Source organism: Uloborus diversus, chromosome 2, assembly GCF_026930045.1.
Source record: "Uloborus diversus isolate 005 chromosome 2, Udiv.v.3.1, whole genome shotgun sequence".
Taxonomy (NCBI): Eukaryota; Metazoa; Arthropoda; class Arachnida; order Araneae; family Uloboridae; genus Uloborus; species Uloborus diversus.
The window spans coordinates 47,933,691-47,953,512 of record NC_072732.1 but is presented as its reverse complement, the minus strand read 5'-3'; the positions used below and the strand labels follow the sequence as shown (position 1 = coordinate 47,953,512).

Sequence of the window (19,822 nt, the reverse complement as noted above, 5' to 3'; positions counted from 1 at the left end):
TCAACTGCAGGAAAGCTGAGCACTGAAATGAATTTCAGGCTCAGATACAATTCAATAGATGCTTTTTATTTTTTTACTATTATTGGTTTTCTATTATGACATTTTTTTCTTCATTTTATATTTGTTCATAGTACGTTTTCATAAATAATACTATTTTTGAACAAAATCATGAAGTATGGCAACAAAACAATATGTTTTTAAGCATTTTTTTTTTTTTTTTTGAGAAATTTCAAATACCGGTATTAATTCCGGTATTCCGATAACACGTTTTAAAAATACCGAATACCGGTATTGAATTTTTGGTCCGGTATTGCAATCCCTATTGGTCTGTAGTAAAAATTTTCCTGCAATATATATATATATATATATATATATATATATATATATATATATATATATATATATATATATATATATATATATATATATATATATATATATATATATATATATATATATATATATATATATATGTTTTTTCAAAAACTAAGCGTTAAATTTAAGCATGTTGTGAGACAACTCGATAGAGTACTTAAAAAGAAAAAAAAAACTCTTCACAAGGCTTTGAATCATTAACTTTATTATTTGTATTTCAGAATTACTTGAAGAAATATGCTTTCAAAAATGCAGAAACTAAGGATCTCTGGGAAGAATTGTCAAATGCTTCAAGAATGGTAACAATGCTAATTATTTACCGTTATAAGTTAATTCCAGATTAAGATACATTAACATTACAGCTATGTATTCACAAAATCCATAACGTTTCATATTTTCAATACGAATTTTTATGTAAATTATAATGGGACGACACAAGCAGGCAGCTTTAAAATAATTTTTACCACTGCTACTTAACTTTCAGATGCAAATTTGAGCATCTGTTTGAATAGCTACTTAACATTTATTACACTACAATTCTACTAATAGCGTAATATTTTTGTTTTAAATTACTCCGCTATTATACCAAGGAACGTGAAATCGGTAAAAATTGTATTTATAGTAATCAATATATTTTTGATTCACCTCTCTTGAGTCGCCACGTCGCATTATAGTCTCGACGTAAAACTGCTTTTAGAAATGCGTAGCATGAATCATAAAACGAAAAAACAACAACGAAGTGCAAAAACCTTCCAAAACTAAGCATGAAAGTTTAAATGTCTGTTAAAGCTATCACATATTATTGTCATAACTAGCTGCGTACCCCACCTTTGCACGGTCTACGTCGAAAATAAAAGTTGTGTCAAGTGACGAATGTTCAACAATCAGGCTTGAACGAAAAAAAATCAGAAAAAATTTTGCGGCGGAAAAGTAACCAAAGTGAAACATTTTAAATCCCCCGATAACAGGAAAAGCCTCAAAACAAAAGGCAGAATTTTATTTGTTCATGTTCGAGAAAAAAATGGCAATAGATGACTTCTCAATGATTTTCTTCACGCCACAAATTTTAATAAAATCATAGATACGAAAAGTTGAGATGAAGCACTGAATAATAATTTGAATGCAGGAAAGCTTTCGAAAAATAGGGATTTTATGCCGAAATCTAAGTATCATAATTGATATATATACATAGTTTTTAATTGATATCTCCACTAATTATTATCGGAGGATTATGTTAAATAGTCAACCATAAAGATGGGAAAATTACGAATCTGTCGATACCTGGTTCGATGGTCAGTTCACAGGCGTTCGGGAGAAGTAACTCGGACATAGATAGATAGGTACATACGCTCAGTTTCGTTTTATGTAAGACTAGTGGTACCCGCACGGCTTTGCCCGTAATAGAAAAATTAAAAGGTCTTTTAGTTCACCTGTGTATTTACAAATAATGTAAGGTGAATTTTCTCGCCAATTGGCTTGTACCCATGTTACGGTTCCACTTTATGATAATTTCGTATCTCGCCAATTGGCTTGTGCCCATGTTACGATTCCACGTTATGATAATTTCGTAATTTACTCGTTCATCTTATGATAGTTTTGTTCTTAAAATTAGAATAGAAAAAGAACCACATTGAATTTTCGAAAATCGCTTCGAGGTGCACACCCCCATGCTACAAACTAACTTTGTGCCAAATTTAATAAAATCGACCGAACGGTTTAGGCGCTATGCGCGTCACAGAGATCCAGACATCCTACAGACATCCAGACATCCTCCGGACATTCAGACTGAAAGACTTTCAGCTTTATTATTAGTAAAGAAGATGTCTGATAATGTATCTCTTGAGCATTGTTTTCTTTATTTTAAAGGACGTGAATATCACCGAAATGATGAACACTTGGACTCTCCAGATGGGCTTTCCATACGTAGAACTACAGAGAGAAGGAAGCAAGTTGACCGCCACTCAGCATTGGTTTCTGAGAAAATACAGCGACTCCTCTATTGAAGAAATTGCGCAGAATAAAAGCCTATCTCCTTTTGGGTGCATTATACATTTTTATATATTTTTATCTTCATTTTTATACATTTTCAATGCATATTTACAATGCTCGAAATTCAGTTTGCTGCTCCGGGTACTGCTAGTAATGGAATAAATCAATGACTTTTTTTTTTAAAGTGATTTGAGACATAATTAGAATCTACAGTTTAAATCAACTCATATAAAGCATTGACACTCTGTTATGTAGGGTCATTCCATAGAAATGTCAACCTCAACCTCAGAAATTTTTTTCCCACAAAACCTTAACTGTGACCTATCTTTCCATTCAGCATACTTTCTAGTACATAAATCCAGTAACAGTTTGCAAAAATTTCGTTCGGTGTTTTTCTTCTGGCTCTAAACGTGCGAGGTTGCAGAAAAGGCTTAGCATGTGCAAAAAACATTCATCTACGTTTTCTTGTGTAATGTAAAAACTTTTGCAAATTTTGAAAAGAACTATGTTTATTCTAAATGATTAGATGTCGGGTCAATAAAATTGACTGTTCTTTTTACATACATTATAAGAGAAGTATTTTAATTAGTTTGGTTATTTCACCGAAAATATTTACGTTACGTTAGTCACGAAAATGTACTATTTTCTGCTTAAAAACTAAACCAGATGATTGAACCAAACAGCACTTTTTATTTTCTTACATCTGTGTCATATCTACTTAAAAAGTGCAAAATATTTATTTTATTATCAGTAGATATAAAATAATTAGTGTGACTAACGTAACATTTGAGCTGTGACTAACGTAACAGTTTGCATGTGACTAACGTAACATTTTAAAAATATTGCGAATATTTAAAACTTATTTAATTTGATGTACATTTTCATGAACAATTTTGAATATGTAGGCATTCTATATTGATTAAAAATGTAAAAGGTGTAAAATACGAGTAATATTACATTGTAGACCTACTGTTTACTTAGAAAAATATTTTTTTAAAGGTCTTTATAAAGATACTTGCAATTTAAAGAATTATTTAAAAAGAAAAGAGGTGAGTAAAGCAAAACGAGTACTCTGCTGAATGTGCATTCAACACGAGAATTCAAGTTTAAGAATTAAATAGAAATAGAGTCTTAACAAAGGAGAACGTCTCTATTTTTTAGAAAATACATCTCCACCTATTATTAAAATGAAGTAATGGTTGCTCGTTGGAAAACATTTGAAGATGTTACATGATACAGTGACGATAAGCGATGCTGCCATATATTTCAGAAAATGCAAGAATGATCATTTAGAAATTCAAACATTTGTGGTGATATCTGGAATTAAAATGCATTTTGCAAAAACGTTCAAATATTTTTTTTTTTCAATATTACATTTTAATTCAAAAACATGCACAACACTATTCGTTCGATGAATCAGTAAACCTTAAAAAACAATATGCCATTGATAAGTACTACGGACTTACTTATGACGATAAGTAGTACATAGGCAGAATACTAGAATTCGGTGAAACTATCAACTTGCATAAAGTTAATTTTTTAAAAGAGAGATATTTAGGATTCAATTAGCTCAAGAATGATGTTATTCAGTTTGTAAAAGCAGTTTTTGTTATTTGTTTATTTTTTTCCGCGCAATCAATTTGAGTTAACTGAACTGAATCCTTCCGTTCAATTTCTTACACTTATATAAAAAAAAAGTAAAGAAAGAACCACAATGCAACACAAAGAAGGTTCCTAAAACGTGTAAAAGTAATGTAAGAGCAAGAAATTAATTAAAAAAGTTTTTTTATATGCATTCATTGCTTGTTATTCGATGGTTACGTTAGTCACGTTACGTTAGTCACACACAGTTTTTCGTAAAAATACCATTAAGGGCCAAAAAAGATTCATCTGTAACAAATCTGTAGTACATTTTTGAAAATAGATTGTTTACCTCTTACAAATTTATCGGCCAATTTTAAATGTCTGCGTAAGTTTCAGAAAAATTTGCCTCGTAACATAAGCATTGTTTCTCAGGGTTGCAAAAATGTTACGTTAGTCACGATGCCTTTTTTGGTGAAAAAACACCTGCCAGCGCTTATTTTGCTTCAAAATTTTGGTAGAAATGAAAAATAGTCACCTTGTACATTTTAAATCTGCATATTAAACCAAAACACATTTATTTTTACTCCCAGTGTAAGTAAAAAGAGTTTGAAAATCAGCTGCGAATGTTACGTTAGTCACTATGGAATGACCCTGTACTCTAATAGTTGGGGATGGGGGGGGGGAGGAACCTCTGTCAATCTAGTTACCATGTGATATGTTACTCAAGTACTTCCCTATGTTGATTTATTTTTATAAACCCTATTGGGTGCTTGATTTTAATTCAGAAGCAAAGTTAGCAGGAAAATAACTACTTTTCCTAATTTTCAGCAAAAAATGTCTCACACATGTAGTTACTAAACAAATGGTTTTATAAGCTTTTAATGCGTTAAAGAATATCTTCTGAAAGTTTTCATTAAGTAGTTTGTTATAAACAAAAAATTTGCCCATATTTATCAAAGAAAATTAATGTTACTGATTGAAAAATTAATATCATTATTTTTTTTTCTGGTTTAATACATCCGTCCTCATTAAAATTTTAAAACTGTTTTCAGTTTTTTGCGTGCATAATTTTAAATTAATTTCAAAAATATTGCTCTATTTAGATTTGTGTGGCAAATACCACTTGTTTACAAGAATTTAGCAACTGGAAATGAATATACTATTTGGTTGAAAGAAAAAACAGGTAAAATGAACTATATTATCTTTTTTTTTCTTCTTTTTTTCCTCTGGTTGGAATTCTAAATTCTAACTAAAAGAAATTTGTCTTTCAGCTACCTTTGAAATCAATGCGCTGAAAGATGATGCCCTGAAATTCAACCCAAATTTTGTGGGATTTTATGTCGTAAAGTACGATGATTCTGATTGGGAAAAACTTTACCACAAAATGCGAGAAAACCACGAGGTATTTTTTATGTTGAATACTGTAATTTCAAAGTAATTTTAAACTTGAATTCTAAGACATTATGGGTTAGTGAAAAAGAAACTTGTAAAATGGATTTTCAAAATTTGAATCCTAAACTAAAGAAAGGAAACGGTTATTCCAGTCACTCATAAATTATTGTTCTTTAACCGCTGCGTCTTAAATTTCTTCAAAATGTTAAATACACATAATTTTTTTCTAAACATGATCATTCAAATATTTTTTTCAATAATTTTTCCAACGTTGTCCTATGTTTTCAATATCGATTAGTAGGAGAAATGTTTTTATAAGTATTTGATGAGCTTAAAATGTATTTTCAAGTGAAGGTACCGTAATTATATTCTTCCACGCAGTTTGACTGTAAAATTGGTGCAACACCTTCATATCCTTTGGTGCTGATCATTAATTTCATACTTAATGCATGGTGAAGATACAATACAATAAATTGTTAGTGAGTAATAAAGCCATATTTTTTCGAGTTTGCCACTGTCAGTTTTAAATATTGAGAATATCATGTATATTTTGTTTTGTGAAAATATTTTTAAATCCTTGACACGTCACGTTAAAGTGAAATAATTTAGAGCACAGTACGAACGAATGAAAAAAGTAGATGAAGTTAACGATTCAAAATCGATGTTCATATAAGATTTTTGTTTGTGAAAAGTTTGTTTTGTAAAACTTGTTTTAATCCCTGACACGTTACGTAGAAATGAAATAATTTAGAGCACAGTACAAACGAAAGAAAAAATAATATGAAGTTAAAGATTCAAAATCGATGTTCAAAATGGCAAAACTTTAGATCTTATTTAGTTCTGGACGGGCTTTTTGTTTTATATTTTGATCTTTCTATAAAGCGTCTTCTCTTTTCAGGATCTAAGTGTTACTGATCGATACAATCTGCTCCATGATGCTTTTATTCTGGCTGAAACAAACCGCATTATATACGATATACCTTTAGAACTGACAAAATACCTGAAGCAAGAAAAAGAACTACTGCCTTGGAGTCTGTTTAGGGATCAATTCATACATTTTTTGCGACGCATTGATGGGAAATCTATTACAGCGGAGCTTTTAAAAGTAATGATACAACTTTTTTTAAAAAGAAATTTACATTAATTTTTAGTGTTTTGTTTATGATACATGTAGGGCATCGGTTCCCAACCGGTGGTTCGCGAACCCCTGGAGGTTCACGAGATGTATAAAGAGGATTCGCGAAAATAATAGTGTAATGGCGGAATTTTAACATTTTTGTTAGACATGAAATCTTAAGTTCAAGCGTTTTTTTTGTTCTTCATTTGTTCATTTGTCTCTTGCACATTCAATATTCTTTGGACGCAAATGTTAGCAAACTTGCTGACATATTTTGTAAATTTCAAGAATTAAGTATGTCATTACAAGGAGCAAGTTTTAATCGTTATCGTTGAGCATATGATTGAATGGGGTCGTTTCCAAAATTTAAAAAGTATTTTTTTTTCTGAAAGAACATGCTTAAAAACATAGGATCTGACCATTTTTTAAATAATTTGTTTAAGTTTAATATTTTTTAAAAAATACTTAAATCGGCGTGCTTCCATTGTTGTCCGATGACATCATAAATGATGAAATGACAATTCTGTGTTGCCATTCACAGAGCAAAATATTTAATTTGCATCTTTACTCATGTGTATTGGCAACGATATGGCTGATAGCAAGCGTAGAGCGCAATTTTAATTCGCTTCTTGATTATCATACCGTGGAAACTCGATAGAAAGATGCGCCAAAGAGCATCATTTGTGACGTCATCAAGACCACGTCTTGTTTGAAAAATCGGACACTTAAAAAAAATTAATTAAAAAATAACTGTTGGGAAAATGAAAGTATTTTCTGAGTCCATGTTTTTTGTCTTTTTTTTTTTTTTTTTTTGCTTATTCTATCAATTTCAGTGACAAAAAGTACTACTTTTGACTGAAGGTAACAACCCCATTGAAGCCATTTTGAAAAGGTTCAAATTTTGAACCCAATGAAAGCATACGGATGCTTTGGTTTTTTCTGTAGCTTTTGATCAGAAATCTCGATTAAATTTGATGGAAATATTTCATGGAGTATATGCGAAGTCTGAAACATTTATAGTTAATGTTCAACATTTAGTTTCTTCACCATTTGAGCATGACGAAGTGTGGTGTACCGAAAATGCGTAGAAGTGCGATTTCGCTGCTGTTAGTTTCTGGGATTTTCACATTACCTTAATTACAATGTTCTTCGAACTGACGAAAAAGAGAAGGAATTAATTGTTCGCAACTCAAAAGAATTTCCTAGGTCAAAACTTGCGACAGTGTGAGGATGCGCAGTAAAAAATTAATGAAATTAGACCTTGCAACTTGAGTTTTCTCCGTATGTAAAAAATGAATTTATGAACTTAGTGCAGAAAAATTCTCGTGTAATAAGTAAACATTTTTTAGTAAAAATTACCGTTTATGCAGTTTTTAGACTTAATTATAGGTGTTTTTATTGTTTCTCAAAAATAAAATAAGAAAAATAAGAAAAACTACGCATTTAATTTTGCACGATTGGTTTAGAGACGAGAAAATTCCTCAGCATTCAAACGATAAATGTGCGCAAAATATCTCTATCAAACAAGTAGACTGCTAGTAATTTTCAACAAGATATAAATTTGGAGATCTTTCGAATTTTACTAGTAGAAAAAAGATCGTTTAGTTAATCTGACACAGTTTTATAAAAGGTATGTTTAAAGAAAATTCTTTAATTGACTTCTGATTTAGTGTTACCAATAAATGTACTGTCGTATCATAAAAACACATTTTAAATTTTATTAACTTTTTGGACAAACGTTTCTTTCTGAAAAAGTATTTTCAACAAACATATACAGAGTAAATGCTGACTTCCATGCAAGACTGAAACTGTCACATATTTGAGCCAAACTTTGGGCTTCGTTGTTCCACAACCATCCGATTAAAATTTTCTCAAAGTTGACTGAAGCCCAATAAAAAATAATCCCTGGGTTTGTTTTTAAATGAATTAGTTTTGAATTCGTTTTCTAGCAATCATTTTAGTTTGTAGCAATGTTCGTCCTTATATTTATTTATTTAATTTCATTTTTATTTATTTATTTATTTTATTTTATTTTATTTTATTTATTTATTTATTTTTTTTTTTTTTTTTGCAGTTATGTTTTTATAATTGTTTTGCACTAAAGAGCAGCATCAAAGCGAGTGTATTGGGAGAGTTTTTTTTTTTTTAATACTTATTACTTATTGCACAAGGGGTTCACCAACTTCCTTCGGATTTTGAAAGGGGTTCGCAAGAGAAAAAGGTTGGGAACCGCTGATGTAGGGGAAAGGTTGGGTTTAAAAATAATAATGCTTCTGTTGCAACTTGTTACTTGAGTAGTTGTAATGAATACCAGATAACGATAAAAGACATTTGTTTTTAAAAGTGATTTAGCTGCTTTTCTTCATGAAAAAATAACGATAATACTTCTAAAAATTTATGCTGAATGGTTTTATTTATATATATATATATATATTTTTAAATATTTCCCTCTGTCTTTTTTTCTAGAAATATGTTGCTGAATTAACAAAAAACTTATACGATGAATATGTCTCCAACATGAAAAACAACAGGTATGATGCCAACGAAATCTTATTCGCAATATTCAGTTCCTATGAACTTCGAAGCAAAATAAAGTTGTTGCATTTCAGAACTATCAATAAATTGTTGTAGCTGAACATTTTTGTTAAAATACATAGTTTTTGAAAAAGAAAGAAAAAAAAACACACCTAGGAGTATAAATTTGATTTGAGGAATCAAAAATATTACCAAGGTAAAGAAAACGCTGACGTAAAAGATTTGTGTTATAAACCTGCATGAGGAGCAGGTTAACTAAGAATGCATGCCCCAGATTGTTCGCATTCTGCCGATCAGTTCTTTCAGTGCATCTTTCATAACCGGAAGCCCTGATGGACTAGCTAAGTAACAGTACATTTGTCTTCCTTTCATGTTTGTAATACAGTCGAGTCCCGACTTACACGAGGGATTCGTTCCAAGACTCCTTCGAAATTTCGCGTTGTAGAAAAATGTACGTATACATTTTTTTAGAAACATTAAACATACCAAATTCTTTTAGACACTGTTAAATACCCCCTAAATCCTCAACTTACATTACAGTTTCTTAGATAAAGAACTAAATTTTTACTGTTTTTAAAAAATAAAAAAAGCCGTTTTATTCAACATAAAATACTTTAAGATGCGCAAAATGAATGATCAATGGGAATGAAAGACATAAAATAAAACAACACGGCACACACAGTATGTAGTGATACTAAAATGCTGCACTATAATAGTACTGTACAGTAGACACAGCAATAATATTCAGGAGTTGAAAAATAAAGATGGTGATTATTTATGCTCCATGATCAGATAGATCATTATTCTATTTTAATACATTTTCAAATACGATTGCTTCGCCTTTTCTTTTCTAATTTTCTCATTTATGGCATCAGCCTCTTTTCCTGATCTCTTAAATTCACAGTACAAGAGCAGCTTCCATTTTTATAATACATATTTATTTTGCTTAGACTCTACTTTGCAAGCTTCAATATTGAAACTAAGTTCTGAACTTTTACGGATATCTTTTTGTTTTGACTTTTAATTGTACATATGGAATATTCACTCATACTTATTGTCGTGCAACCGTCGACGTTTTGTAATTGTTCAAGCATATGAAGAATCTTAACCTTTTTTTGGCAGAAACTCAATTTTTTATCCCATCCTCAAACTTTTGGATGAAACGGTGCATTAAGGTGTCATTACATTTTATCAACTTTAATAAATAGAATGAAAAAAAATGTAAGATGCTGAGTGATTACTTGATGCACTAACAACGTGATGCGTAGACTAGTTTGGTGTGAGATATTTCGCTGTCAGTGTTGCTAAAAGGATGTACAAACATTCACGAAATCAATATTTAGTTGCCAATAACGAAGCCCATACTTCCTTCCAAAAAAAATCGTGTTGTCGACGAGCAATGTGTGTTAGCTCTAAAATTCCTTACTCGTGAAAAATTCGTGTTATAGCCCTTTCACGAGAGTCGAATCGCGTTGTAGCGGGAGTCGACTGTACTGTAAAAGCACTTATTTTCTCAAGCAGTAACTTTGTGAAAATAAAGATAACGGTAATTTCACGGGACGAAAATTTCGTGAAATTTTTCTGAGCAGAACCGAAAGATGAGAAAAAAAATATTTCGCTGGGATAAAATTTTCGCGATTCTCCTGAAAGCGAAAGTAAGTGCTTTTGTAGTAACTGTAAGATGTTTAGTATTAGGGTAGATCAGGGGAATGCCGCCATTTTAAGGAACTTCAATTTTTTTCACCATCAAAAATCGTATTTATGAGCAAGATCAATATTTCGGATTATTGTACGCCGTCTTAAGAATGTATACAAAATTTTTTATTAATAAATCTATAAAAGAAATAGTCATAAAGCATCAGTTTGTTAACCTCTGCACTGTGGCGGTATTACCCAGAGAGCTGGGGTAATCCCGCAACTAGCCAATGTGACTAAAAGACTAAGAAGGAAAATTTATCAAAAATCCTGTATGCAATAAGCATTACAAAATAGGAATTGAAAAGCAAAAGAAATAACATTTTAGTTTACAGTGAGTGAAAAAAACAGTATTTTGAATTCATCTGATTTTCTTAAAATTTGCAAAAATCACAAATGTAGTTTTCAGCTGTTTCAGCATCGCTACACTCTGAATGGACCCACTTGCCACAGCAAGTGCATCTGTAGGACTGTTCGTTAGTTCCATATTCATTGCATATAGATATAGCACAAAGTTGATCGTTTGGATCGCTTGGATCAAAAAGTCATCGTTTTCGTCATCGTCAAAAAACTTTTTGACGTCGATGTCCTCCTCATCTGAAGAGTTTTCAAAACCAAAAAGTCGCTCGCCCCTTTTCTTAACAGATTTATTCATTCTTTTGCCGTGTTGTCACTGCTTCCTCTTTCTTTGCCTTTGATTCAACTTTGATGGACATTGCCAAAACCTTTGCTGCAAAATTTTCTTTCGGCTTGTTTCTTTTTCAATGTCTTTTCCTTTCTTGCAGCAACTGTTTCTTACAAAGCTGCTTTGATTGGGGTTTGAATTGACGAGTGACTTTTTCTTTCAAAACTTTCCCTTACCCTTTTTGCTACCAATTTGGAACTGGTGAAAACTTTTCCAGCGATTGAAGAAACTTTTTTTTTTTTTTTTGAGACACTTCCTGAACGGTCTTTGATGAGCAAGGTGCAACATCCAGTAACTCACCTTCAGACATATTGCTCGTATTTACAAGACAATTTTCTTCAACAGTTTCTTCTGTTAAGACTAACTTCTGTTAACTAACTCTGTTTTTACTAAGCACAGTTTATCAGAGCGCATTTTCGTTCCTTTAAAAAATTGCGTTTGACCTATGTACTGGATAGAAGTTTAAAGGGGGTAATGCCGCCACCATGGCAGTATCACACCCGGAGAGGTAGTGTCATAACCCTGATCCGACAAGATGGAAGAAATGTAGATTTAAAGACATCAAAACGGAAGTGATCAATATAGTTGATCAAAATGTAGGTTAAAATATCTAGTCAAAGGTTTTTCATAGCAAATGCAGGCATTGTAGCATATAAAGGTACATACCTCAGCTTATTGAAAATGGAAAATAAGATCAAACTTCTTTAAAACAACCTTCGTCACTGTGAGAACAAACAACGCGCGCATTGGCTACCATCGACTTGGAGCATTGGTTGCAGCATCGTCGCTACAGGTCAGGTGCTGTCAGACCGGCCAACCGGTTTCCTTGACTCAAATATCAGGGCTCGCAGCATTTCTCCTAGATGGCGGCAATCCCCCGATCTACCCTGTTAACTGTTGCCCTTTAGTGTGGAAAAATGGGAGGAATCAAAAACTGTCAGTAAGTGCAAGATGTTTAATCATATTAACTGTTGCTTTTAGTGCGGAAAAATGGGAGGAATCAAGAAGTGGCCGTAACTGTACTAAATGTTCAGTCATATTAACTGTTGCCCTTTAGTGTGAAAGGTGGGATGAATTAAGCAGTGGCGTTCCTAACACGAGTATCACCCGGGATGATAGTTTATGGTGTTACTCACCCCCCCCCCCCCCCTTTGTACAATATTCAGAAGCATTTCATTTCATTTTCATTTTTGTTGTGAAACGAAAGCTTAAATTGCAAGGGGAACACAAAATACATTTTATGTAAAATTCGTCTTAGATGCATATGCAGCCGCCCTACCCGAAATATTGTACTCTATTTTCCATAAAAATTTGATAGATAACATATACTTTAAGATATACTAGGGTGAAATTTCAGAATTGAAGCTTTTATATGTTTTTTGAACTCATGGATCCACTGTCGGTGTTACACCCAGATGGGTGTCTCCGGAGGTGAACCCCCCCCCCCCCCCCTAGAAGTTGCCACTTCCCCAGAAGTTGCATTAAGGTTAAAAAAAGAAGCTAGAATTTTCAAGGAAAGAAATAGCTTTGTCGCTGATTAAATTGCTTGAACTGAAGCAAAGTTGGGTAAATTATATGAAAAGGTGTGAGCTCACATCTTTTTGCTTCAAAAAAACTTCCTCCCTCCTTTTTTTCTCCCTTGTAACCTTAAATATGTGACTGTTTTTTTTTCCCCTTTATTTAGACGTTTCTAATGCAAATTGCATGAAAGATGTGAGCTCAGATCTTTTCGTTTTGAAAAGGGGGTTCCTTGTATCCACGTAACACGATCTATAATTTTTTGAAAAATGTGCGTTTTTATAACGTTGTTGCTTTTGCATTTTACAATTTATTATAGCAAAGAGTTTCGTAGATTTTTTAATATTTCTTTCATTCCAGTTACTTCAAAACTTGGGAAACGAGTGCTGGCAGCTGTTCTTACACTTTTCCCGATCTGTAAGTTAAACAGAAATATTTTCCTCTACTAAAAATATTAATGCCAAACAAACATATAGCAAATATCGTATGGCGACTAGATTCCACATTCGCAGCAGCCTGTTTGTCCCCAAGTGGCGCATTTTGTTTGATAAACGTTTTAAAATGGTTGTTAACGTTGCGACAACCATCGTCAAACGTTTATTAAAAGTTTTCAACTTTAAACGTTACACGTGCAACCTGAGTCTGAGCGCAGTCTCTGTAATGCTAAACTGCAAATGTATAGCGGAGGTAGCGATCAATCATCCCCCCCCCCTTCCTGATTGCTGAATTTTAGAAACATTATGTAATTAGGTATTTTTCTACGCATTTTGTTGTTTTTTCCCCTATTAAATGTTTTTTTTCACTAACCCTTTGTCTCCCCTCCCCTCCCTAGGAAATTTTGAAATGATGAGCCTGGTAGTGATCTGAACTAGTTAACTTTGTATTTTAATGTTGCACGTTCATGTCCTCTGTACTTACATTGCGCACGTTATTTGTATTAAGATTCAATTAATTTAATGTTATATATTTACAGTGACTTCATATCTACAATTGTGGATTTATCTTGCCAGGCATTGAACCAAAAATGTATAGATGCAATGAATGAGGAATTGCAATTATGGACACAAGGCAAAAAGTGAGCATTCAAACAGAAAACATGTTCCAGTTTTAATAATTATATTATTATTATTTTTTTAATTATGGCAATATTTTCATCTGTCATAGCTGCGAAATAAATTTGTAGTTCTAAGCATTGATTAAATTTGCCCAAGATATTAACGCAATGACAGAGCTATAGCTGGGGGGAGGGGGTAGAAGGCGAGGTGATGATACCTCCCAAAATATTTGGCTCTTTATTGTAAAAGCTATGCAATTGATTTCAAACCACCTTCTCGTTTGGTGAGTGCTCTCAAACCTCAAAGGCGAGTTCCCCAAACATTTTTTCCAACTACTGTACTGCGTAGTGATGTTGGTAGTCCTGCTTTCGTTCGGTGAGTTTTCAATTCAAAATGTTCCTGGAATGCACCCTGCATGCAAAAATCCTTACAGTAGCAAACCCAACTCAGATGGAAAAGGAGACTGGAATCCTTAGAGCGATTTCCCATGCGGTGCATATCGAATGATAATAATAATCGATAAGTAAATAAAGAGTTAGATAATAATCTATAAACAAACTAGTGAAATGATAGCCAGAAATGCTGTGTGAGCTCAGTGTAATACATAACATTAGTTTTAAGCAAAAAAGCTCACCAGACCGTATATATTCATTTAAAAAAAGGATTGGAATCTAAAGAGCGATTTAACACATCTATACAGATGGAATGACAATAATAATAGATATGTAAATAAGTAGTTACATAAATAATAATCAATAAACAAATAAACTAATGGAATAATAGCCATCAATACTGTATGAGCTAAGCATTACAAAAAAAAACTTTTATCAATACTAACACTAGTAGTGAAAACGTCTGTTCCAAAACAAGCTTCAAATCTGTCTCTAGCAATGCAAGTTTATTTATAAAACTGCGGTCAAGAGCTGGGTGTGAACGAAAAAGGAAACTTGCTAGGAAACTAAGAAATAAAAGTTGTTGGACCAGATGTTGATTATTTTGAATAACGGAAAAGTTGAATGTAATACAAAAATCATAATACTTTTGTGTTGTTTTTTATATTGTTTACATTATTTCATGTTATTTACTTAAGTACGTCATTCGACCTGTAACACTGTTTGGGACTTTGTTATTCAAAGACAACTTTTACTTTTTGTATGTAGTATACAATTTTAATTGTTATTATTATTATTATTGTTGTTATTATTGTTGTTGTTGTTGTTATTTTTGTTATTATTATTATAATTATTTCTATGATGAAAGTACGAGCTTTACAGGAGAAAACTGTAAGTAGGTTATATTTATTTCTCAGACTTTTTTTTTAACCCAAATTGTCAAATTTATTTTATTTTTTTTTTCTTTTCAGAATTTCTTCTGATCTCAGCTTCGTTTTCAAAACCGCAATTCCACATTACGGAAATAGCACTCTTTGGAATGTGATGACCGAAAGAATCATTGACCCAGACGTAGAAGATTCAGAAAAATTGGATTTAGCAGTCGGTCTTGCATCTTTTAGAGATTCGATATTATATAAAAGGTTAGATTAGAAAATTATCCAACTATCTCCTTGCCAAATATTTATCTACAATTCTACCTTTAAATGAACTAATATCCCGATCAATTATTTCCAGCACTATTAACTTTATGATGCTCAAGCCTGAAGTTAACACAGAACTGGCGAGAGCAATATTTCAAGGCCTTGGAAGCAATCCAGAAGCTGTGCCAACTTTATGGGATTACACTAAACGCAATTGGAAATCTCTACTGCTAAGGTGCGTTGCTATTTTATCTTTCATACTACGCAAGCTACAAAATATGAGGAATACTTCAGTATCAGTATGATCTTTTTATAACAAACAGAATTTTTGTGATGCGAAAATGGCGCTTTATGTGGGTAAATGATTAAAGTTTCAGCAGTCGCAGCAATGGGGTCATTTCCAAAATTTTAACAGTATTTTTTTCTGAAAGAGCATGCTTAAAAACATAGGCTTTGACCATTTTTTGATAAATTTGTTTACGTTAATTATTTTTTAAAAATTACTTAAATCGGAGAGCTTTCATTGTTTACGGCTTCTGCCGATGACATCACAAATGATGAAATGCCATTCAGTGTTGCCGTTGCCATTCACAGTGCAAAATATTTAATTCGCATCTTTACTCACGTGTTTTGGCAACGATATGGTTCATAGCAAGCGTAAAGCGCAATTTTAATTCGGTGCTTGATTATCATAACGTGAAACGTAGTAAAAAGATGCGGCAAGGTGCATCATTTGTGACGTCATCAGGACCACGCCTTGTTTGAAAAATCGGACATTTTAAAAAATTAATTTAAAAAAAAAACTGTTTGGAAAATAAAAGTATTTTCTGGGTCCTTTTTTTTTTATATAGAGGTCAGGAACGAAGCTTCCGAAATGTCCCCTAAAAACTCAGTTTTAGGCAATCTTTAGTGACTTAAAGGGAAGTTTTTACCCACATGACCTTCCCCCTCTGGATCGGTGCCTGCATCAACAATAATAGTTTCTTTTAAAAGAAGATTAAATTTGCATTTCTTTAATTATATTAGTGAAAATTTAAGTCATACAAAATGTTCCAGAAGACGTATATTTTGCTTTTAAATCAAATATTATGCAACTTTTGAAAATACAGAGCGTTCCACCCCTCCCCTTCCTTTTTTTTATGCGTGGACGGGTTTTTACGGTGCTGCAAAAATAACTGGCACATTTCGTGGCTAAATGGCATCCAGAAATGAAACAAAATTTTAAAAATATCCAGTAATAATAACGTGCGGAAAACATTCAATGCAAAATAATTGCAAAAAAGAAAAAGAAAAAAAAAGGAAAGAAAAGAAATAAAATAAAAAAAAACCACCATTTTTACATTTGAGAAAATAATAATACTTATTACCAGAGACGCGATTTTTCTAGGTAATTTTAACATCATGAATTTAATCCGTCACAAGTGATAAAAATCGTTCGCAGCAACTCCAATAAAGCTTTCTGATTTTTTTTTTTTCAAGCAATACCAATGGATCTTGTGACTCACTATCAAGCAATCACGAATCGAATAAAAAGAACGAATGCCTGACACGTGGTCTAGCGAAAACAATAAGCAATCTTTATTCAAAAATGATAGCAATAACAAAGATAAACTTTGCTGAATAATTTTTCTTACTCCAACACTTATTTGAAAGCAATCCCTTATATTTTTTCTTATTTACTCATAATCCATAATTCTTACAGGTTAGATGCTAAAAGCAGCCCGACGATTGGAATTTCTATATTTTGTGAGACATTTAAAACGACGAAGTATTTAGGAGAAGTAAGTATGTTACTAGAAATAATTACATTACCGCCTGCCATGAACGCTTAATCATATCCATAATGCCAAAAAGATGATCAGGAGCGCTCAGGGGATAAATTTGGGGTGGGGGGACAGAGAGTGAAAGAGAGTTTTCAATTTACGGAATAAAACTTCGAATTTTGTCAAATGTTTTTTTTTTTCTTTGTTTAAGTGAATGCACGTACACCTACATCAAAGAGACATTAGGTAATTTTAAACAATATATATTAAAAACATTTGTTATACTGCAATACTGGAATCAACAGTCAAAATTTGCCGTATAAGAACATTTTTTCGGAGGTCACGGTGACCTTCTATGGCCTCCCGTCGGAGCGCTTCCGAAGATGATTGTAAAATCGTTAAAAGAGTTCTAAGTCTAATACTTACTTTTATTATTAATTGAAGCGCTTAAATTACTTTTTGTGCGTGTTTTACATAAATTCAGCATATAATATAATTTTTTGTATGACTTTTCTTTTTGAATGGTTTTCGATTACATTTGGAAGATTCAACGGAGCACATGCGACCTACGGGCCACAGATTTAGGGTTGTGGGAGTAGCACTTCTTGAACTTCTAAACTGATAGAGTATAGTGCGATTATCGGCCTACATAAACCGCATGGTGGAAAAATGATTTGTTTCCATTTACACTTAGCCTCTTTGGTAAATGTAAACATCATTTCGTTCGCTAACAAGCAGTTATAAAAAATCAATTTTTTCATTCTCAATTGCTCTCAGGGAGTGTAGTCTTGGATACAACGCTCAAAATTTTATGTCTCAATTCATCCTAAAGAAGGAGAAGGATCTAAAGTTGAAACATTTAATTTATACATGAAATACACCGCCAGCTCAGTCATTTCCAGCCGAGGACTGCAGTTTCGTGCTTATTAGCACTCATCAGCCCGGCTTAGGAAATTTACTGAACATTTAATTTATGTTTACCCAACTGACCCTATACTCGAATTAGAAGCCAATGCTCTTCTTCAGAACAGGAAAAGCTTCCAAAAAAAAGAGTCTAAAGTCTAAATATGGAGATCATTTTTGATCTCTCTCTATCTTTTTTTTTTTTTTTTCAAGTTATGTGAATAATGTGATAATAATAAATATTTTAAGCTAAGCTGTTTTTTAAAATTGCGGGAAAAAAATTCACTTGATACTTGTAAAAAATAAAGTTTTAAGTCTTATTCTTCATTACAGCTCTGCACACTTCCTTCGAGTGACATAATTTTTAACGTGAGGTAAAATGTTAAAATCGTTTTAACTACAAATTTTAAGTTCTCTCAATCCCAGTATAATTATTACATATATAATTTGTGTCGGATTAATTGCAGAGCTGCGATTTCTGAACAAGCAGAGTGTGCAGCTGTTTAAGGAGGCAATTATTTAGAGGTGGCAAATTTTAGTCAATTTATTAATTTTTGAATCCTTAAAAACTAAAGATTAGTAAACTTTTTTATCCATTAAAAGTTACTTTTCTTTTAATTATTTTATTTATACACCTCGCCTTTCAGATCTAGTGTGCGATCTCCCGATATAGCATTAAACCTTCGTGTGCCATCAATAAGGCGCAGATGTCAATGGCGCGGTAGTTTTTGATGCCCACTTCCCACCATATAGTACAGTAAAATTAGGCCAAAAAACGGCCAAACCCAAACATCCAAAAAAAAAAAGTGAAACCTGTTGCAAATTACTTCTTACCCTTCCAGCAAGAAGGGGTAAAAAGTCCCAGCAATTTGCGCGTCGGGTTTTGGGGGGAAGGGGGGGGGGGGAACAAAATAATCCTCTATTTAAATAAAAATAATTTCTATTACTTAAAAAAAATTCTCAAAACTCGCAGAAACCACTCTATAATAGTAAAATAATAAACTCTAACAGAAAAAAATTCTAATTAACAGGGGTGTACAGGCGGGGGGGGGGAATGGGGGGGGGGTCATGGAGCAGCTTTGCGTCATTGGAATTTTTAAGGCAGTTTTTTCAAAGGGTATTTCTTTGTTTTTTGAGGGCTTTTATTCTTGATGGATACTCCGTCACACTTAAGGGGTGCACCTTCCCTTTTTTTTTGGGGGGGGACCCTGAATTTACATTTTAAAATCAACTATTGCAGTGAAGTTCTCGAAAATATTTCCCTGATTTAAACTTTTCCGAAGTACGAAATGCCACACAATGATATAGTAATGTCAGAATGATAATTCTAAAAGATCTAAGCGAGCTCATTAACCAAATTATTTGTGACTGGAGTTATTAAACTGTTTAGCGCGCTGGAAAACAAAATTCGTGTGTAGCATAAACTAGTATGTTGTGGCCATCACGAAACTTTCTTCTATATATATATATTTTTTTTTTTCTGATCCCTCCCCATGCTTGACGAGGAAGCAATATTCCCAACAAAAACAAAATGACACATGCAAAAACTTGACGACTATCCCAATGGCTGAATTATTGCAAAAGCAAAGCAAAGAGCGAAAATTGAAAGTTATTTTAAAAGCCTTGCTTGAATGAATTACAAATATTTTATTTGTTAACAAATATAAGATGGCAACA

General features: G+C 32.5%; 1 protein-coding gene across 1 annotated transcript in view; it reads left to right on the top strand.

Annotated features, from left to right (window-relative positions):
* LOC129216302 (uncharacterized) overlaps positions 1-19,822 on the top strand; it is a 111,464-nt gene that overhangs the window by 84,182 nt on the left and 7,460 nt on the right. Inside the window, exons 46-56 of the mRNA XM_054850511.1 lie at positions 597-674; positions 2,242-2,414; positions 5,052-5,131; positions 5,220-5,350; positions 6,239-6,445; positions 8,924-8,988; positions 13,251-13,307; positions 13,864-13,965; positions 15,309-15,479; positions 15,574-15,714; positions 17,182-17,260. Of these exons, the coding sequence (XP_054706486.1) occupies positions 597-674; positions 2,242-2,414; positions 5,052-5,131; positions 5,220-5,350; positions 6,239-6,445; positions 8,924-8,988; positions 13,251-13,307; positions 13,864-13,965; positions 15,309-15,479; positions 15,574-15,714; positions 17,182-17,260 (1,284 nt within the window). The remainder of the gene's footprint in view (positions 1-596; positions 675-2,241; positions 2,415-5,051; positions 5,132-5,219; positions 5,351-6,238; positions 6,446-8,923; positions 8,989-13,250; positions 13,308-13,863; positions 13,966-15,308; positions 15,480-15,573; positions 15,715-17,181; positions 17,261-19,822) is intronic.